The sequence below is a fragment of the Clytia hemisphaerica genome, unplaced genomic scaffold (assembly GCF_902728285.1).
Source record: "Clytia hemisphaerica strain Z4C2 unplaced genomic scaffold, Clytia hemisphaerica genome assembly, whole genome shotgun sequence".
NCBI classification, from domain to species: Eukaryota; Metazoa; Cnidaria; class Hydrozoa; order Leptothecata; family Clytiidae; genus Clytia; species Clytia hemisphaerica.
Window position 1 is genome coordinate 2,450,451 of NW_027103851.1, and position 6,064 is coordinate 2,456,514.

At 35.6% G+C, this 6,064-nt stretch overlaps 1 protein-coding gene across 1 annotated transcript; it reads left to right on the forward strand.

The window, feature by feature from the left end:
* The first annotated feature begins 3,676 nt into the window (after positions 1 to 3,676).
* LOC136807775 (guanine nucleotide-binding protein G(s) subunit alpha-like) lies at positions 3,677 to 5,257 on the forward strand. Its single transcript, XM_067064400.1, has one exon. It carries the CDS (start codon positions 3,784 to 3,786, stop codon positions 4,933 to 4,935), a length of 1,152 nt encoding a protein of 383 aa, XP_066920501.1. The 5' UTR covers positions 3,677 to 3,783; the 3' UTR covers positions 4,936 to 5,257.
* The last annotated feature ends 807 nt before the right edge of the window (positions 5,258 to 6,064 follow it).

The following is a 6,064-nucleotide window of genomic DNA, read 5'->3' on the forward strand; positions in this document are numbered from 1 at the left end:
GAGGCATTACAGAAGTTGAGCCCAGTGTGGCTCGCACGTTCGACAATGATTATCATGCAATTCACTTTATATTTAGATTCTATAAATCAAAGTTCTCATATTTCCTACTTTGTAAGCAGTTTGTTAATTTTGGTGACTGATATGGATTGAGTAATCGAGTAGAAGTATTAGTATATTAGTTTATAATATGTCTTGTGATTTCTCTTTTTTCGTAACATCGTACTTTCAGTTCTTCATAAAATGACGTCCTCGTCTGTCAACTTTGATGAGGAATGCAGATTTTTTTACATCCTACAAATAATTGTTGAATATTTAGTTTAGCGTTATTGTTTGTTACCATCAGTTCAGAGAACACAGAGCTGTCGGAAAGATCGATATGATTCAAACTTTTAGAGGGGTTATTTTTGACATTTTCAGTTTTCCTAACTAGATATCTCAATGGCAAGTGGTAAAATGGTAACGAGGTTCGATTGGGGCTGGTATTTGTATTATTTTGGCAATTTTTCCAGTGGTAGGTTTTTCCATTCTACTTTCTCTGTCAAACAAGAGTACCCTTATCGGGGAAAAAAATATCGGAGTTTTATTTAGTTGGAGTTTTTTTTGTCGGTAAAAAATTTCGTCACCTAGAGGCATTTTCGTCACTTTCCCCCGATCAAAATTTAAAGTTCGTCACTTTTCCCCGACGAAATTTACAATTTAGTCACTTTCACCCAACTAAATTGTCCCAATGAAATGGTTTCCTTCACTAGCTCGAAAAAAGATCTTGTAATTCGGCGTTTAAAGCACTAATTTCGGTTAATAAAGGTGTAAGAAATTTAGATTTTAATAGACGATATCGGATTTAGATAAATGCAATGCATTCTGGTTTCTAGGGACTCTCAAAGGAATTATAATAGATCAATTATAATAGATTATAATTCCTTTGAGCGTCCCTAGAAACCAGAATGCATTGCATTTATCTAAATCCGATATCGTCTATTTTGGTTGGCGTTTAAAAAAAAATTGGGTAAATGTTTTGGTCGGGGATAAAAAAATCGGGTAAAAGTTTTGGTCGGGTGATAAAATATCGGGGAAAAAATTCGTCACCCCCTCAAAATTTTCGTCACTTTCCCCCAACATTTTTTCCCCCGATAAGGTATTAAGTGTTATGTATAAATTATCATTAGCTGCTTAGTTGACTTCCAGAACTCACTATGTATACACTAACTTGACACACAAAAAGAAAATAATGACGATTTTTTTAAGATTTTAAAATTGAAAATTATCGTTATAACAGATCAAATTCTTTTGTATATAAATTAGTACCATAAAACAACTCTGCATCAAAAGGAATCGGAGCATGTTCTACCAGAGTAAGCTATTAGTAGGGGGAAATTTGTTCGTTTTTTTGAGGTCGCTCGACTTTTTTAGTCAAAGCACTTGTTATACATTTTTGGAAAGCTAAGGGGTAGGGGAATCAAAATAATTTGGGTGCCAATTTTTTTTCAGACACTTAGGTGTGATTTTCGGACAAATACGACGGTATCAGGCAAAAATCATAGGGTGAAAAATTAATGAAAATTTTAGCTTGAGAAAACGGAGACCTGTTGTATATTTTTGGAAATCTCTCAAAAAATCAAGATTAGTGATATATTGCGAGTATAGGTGATTTCTTTACTTAACTCGAGATATTAATCCTTAAAAACAGTGTTTTTCAGTGTTTTTCAGCCAGAAACAGCTGTTTTGTCCAGTTTTTGCGCTTTCGGAAGCTCAATATCTCGAGTTAGGTACTGAAATCACTTATACTCGCAATATATCACTAATCCTCATTTTTTGAGAGCTTTCCAAAAATATACAACAGGTCTCCGTTTTCTCCAGCTAAAATTTTTAGCTATTAATTTTTCACCCTATGATTTTTGCCTGAGTCCGTCGTATTTGTCCGAAAATCACACCAAAGTGTCCGAAAAAAAATTGGCACCCAAGTTATTTTGATTCCCCTACCCCTTACTTAACTTTCCAAAAATGTATAACAAGTGCTTTGACTAAAAAAATCGAGCGATTTTACAAATTTCCCCCTACTATATCAGTATACATAACGTTTATTTAACGTTAGATGAACGTTGAGGCGACGTTTTGTTTGCCAGCTGGAATATCACGTCTTTCTTGTAAATTTTATGCTTCTTTCTTTCTTTTCTTCTGGGTATCCTGTCCTGTATGTTGGCTTGCTTTTTGAGGACTGATCACTGTCCCGACATCTTTTGTAAAGACCGTACCCGAATTCATTTATTTGGAAATCATCAGTCATTGTTATGGATGGTATATTTTTAAACATGATTTTGCATTATTTCATTTCCTGTCTTGAATTCATAATTGCACACGTCCATCATCACAACACTCTTCATCGTTGTTTTTTCTGCAATAACTCCTTATTTTGAAAGGGCCTTGAATGTTTTAAAGAGGGTTTGGTATTGGGTATTTGGTGTTTTTTTTCCACCGCATGGTCAAATTTGCTCAGAATAACAATTCCGCCGCCTACGGAATCGAGAAAGATAAAATTGGCGGAATCGCTGCTAAGTCAAAAAGTAATGTGATCTGTGACCTTCCTAACGTTCCTATTTCTAAAGTAGGTTGACGGAATTAGAAGATGGAACCGACATCAACTTATGGAAAGTCTTAATATCCGCGAGTACACATTTTTTTATAAGAACATCACAAGCCTTCGGATTTAAGCCTAGAAATGTTCTGAACATGGTTTATTTTCACCATTTTGTGAGTATTTTTGCCCATTTTCCTAAGAAATCGGGTGTTTGTTCTTGGCCATTGAACCCTTATGTTCTGGTAGTTTGTACTTATAAAAACATGTATGGTTTACCGTTGATCACAAAGTGTTACCTTGTTTGATCAGATAAGATATCACGAGCAGGAGTAGTCGTAGTAAAACTCATCGAGACATCGTTTTGGAAAATTCCCCGTTGATCTAATTTCGCGGGGTTGCATTTAAGTTAGCCAGGTGCTTATAGGGCCAATATATTGAATGTTTGATATAAAACTCTTTTTCTCTCTACTTCTTTGCTTGATTATTTCAACCTCATTAATTTTCCTAATTACTGTTTTTGTGGTATCTTAACAATCTCCCTCTTCTAGCCTTTACTCACGGCCTTTCTACTCTATTACTCACTGAAAGAGAGTTAGTGATTTGATATATTGGTAGATATATTATGTGTGTTTATGTATGATGATATATAATGGTGTTTCTTTGAAGATTGTCACTGTCGTCAAAACGATGATATCTTTTTTGATTCAATTTCTTCTTTACTGTTGTGTGTTGGACATTTGAAATTTGCTTCAAACTCGCTCCGTATTTGACAGTTGTTTCTGCTATCAATATTTTAGAAAGCAGTAAGGTGTACTTTTTTGGTAGAATTATGGTTTGTATCCTAATTAAATTGGTCTTTGATCAAGGAGAAGAGTCAGTGAACTTATAATGAGATTTTGGATTCGATAGAGTTATTTGCTATCGTCTATCAAAGAGTTACTTAGTAGAAAAGGCATGGGCCAGCCAGGGCCGTTCGAGTAATGGTGTCTATTTTATCATTAAAGAATACTCAGCAATGCTTCGTCACTCCATCTCTAGAGATATCCCTAAGTTGATTAAATCATTTTCTTGTACTCATTAGTTATTGTATATTAGAAGAGAAATTGACTAACTTCTATACTTCTTTTCCATTCACAGATACAAAAAACAACAACAAAAAAAAACAAATGAGAAAAACGAAAAACTAAACTAAACAATATAACATCAAAATGTTTCCTTGTTGCGGTGGCAACAGGGATATGGACCCTGACATTGAGAACAGTCTTTTCATTGACTCTTTGTTGCATAAAGAACGGAAGGTCTACCGCACCATGCATCGTTTACTTTTATTAGGAGCAGCTGAGAGTGGAAAAAGCACTATTGTGAAACAAATGCAAATCATCAACATGGACGGATTCCAAGATATGGAACGTCGGGAGTTCATCCCAAAAGTATTTAACAACGTACGCGATGCCGTTGTGACGATGCTACAAGCGATGCATTCTTTAGAAATCACTTTCGATACGGAAGAACTAGTAGAAACTGCTACACGAATCATGGATCGATACTCAACACCCGTTTCTGGTGAATATAACGAAGGATTTTTTCAAGACTGTCAAGTGTTATGGCAGTCAAAGGCGTTAACAGATTGTTATGAACGTAGTCACGAATATCATTTAATAGACAGTGCTAAATATTTTCTCGATCGTTTGCCAGATTTACGGAAACCGGACTATATACCAGATGATCAAGATATTCTACGTTGTCGTGTTATGACGGAACAGATTACTGAGATTAAATTCAAAGTAAAAGAAGCAAATTTTCATATGTTCGATGTTGGCGGGCAGAGAGACCAACGCCGTAAATGGATCCAATGCTTTAACGATGCTACGGCGGTAGTGTTCGTGACGTCACTAAGCGGCTATAATTTGACTTTAAAAGAAGATCCGAGTAGAAATCGACTAAAAGAAAGCTTGGATTTATTTACGCAAATTTGGGAGAATCGATTTTTGAACGAGGTATCGGTGATTTTGTTCTTAAATAAAGTGGACTTATTACAAGAGAAAATTGAAGCAAATAAACATAAATTAGAGGATTATTTTCCCAGCTTCAAGTATTACCAACCGAATATAATGCCCTCCAAGAAAACGTACTCTTTACAAGTGCCGCATGATGTGACGCGTGCCAAACTTTTCATACGTGATATGTTCATGTCAATTCCACAGACCAGACCAATCGCCACAGAGAACGGTACACGACTTTGTTTTCCACATTTTACGTGTGCCGTGGACACGAACCATATGAGAAAAATCTTTGAAGATTGTCGGATAATGATTCAACGCATTCATTTGGAACGTTTTGGTATTTTAAGGTGTGAATAGATAAATGTTTATATGTTTATATATTTTTATCAGTAATGAATGCAGAGGGATTCACAGGTTTTTAACAAAGTCACTTTACGCATGTAAAATAATATGTCATTATATAAGAATGTTTTCAGAAAATAATAGTTCTATTGTTTAGAATAATAGAAATCATTAAACAGTCTACGGTTTGAATCAAAATCTCAATCCTATACAAACGAACGTAGTCCTTCCATCGTAGATTTCCTATCCCCTCTGTATTCGACACTGCGCATTATATCATCTTGATTATGGGTTATATTATACACGTAACACTTTACAGATCTCTTAAAAGAATTTACATGTTGTCGTTTATTTTTTCTGTACGGCCCCTGCTAATTTTAGCGAGTTTATGTGTTTGCACTTTTGAGGTCGGTAGAATGACTGAAGCGATTTGGAATAACCCGTAATTCTGACCAGCAAAATAGAGGACGTTAAAAGTGCTGATTTACCGTCGACCTCAGCTGGTCAGGATCTAGTCAAGTTAGAACCTTACCGTCTCCGTCACAGAAAAACACAAATACATAAACTCGGTTTTGGAACGGTTTTATCCGGCTGCCGTAACTTATTTTAAAGGATTTAGTTCAAAAAATGTGGCACTCTAAAAAGATAGAATATGAAAAGTTTTCCAACAAACACAAACATGACTTATTTTGCTTTTCCCAAAACTTAGATATTCTCAACTTCAGTTGAGCTACAATCTGACAATGTCTGTGTGTGTGTCTGTCTGTCTGTCACAAAAACTTTAGGGCAGCCTGGAGACTTCAAAAATGCTTGGATTTGGCTGAAATTTGGCACACTTGTTCCTTGGGTGAGTATCTGGGGGTATTTTTTTTATTTTTTGAAAATTTTGATTTTTGGGGCCTGGAGACGAGTTTTTCGCCAAAACGAGGCTAAAACTTTAGGGCAGCCTGGAGACTTCAAAAATGCTTGGATTTGGCTGAAATTTGGCACACTTGTTCCTTGGGTGAATATATGGGAGTGTTTTTTTCTTTTTTTGAAAATTTTGATTTTTGGGGCCTGGGGACGAGTTTTTCGCCAAAACGAGGCTAAAACTTTAGGGCAGCCTGGAGACTTCAAAAATGCTTGGATTTGACTGAAATTTTGC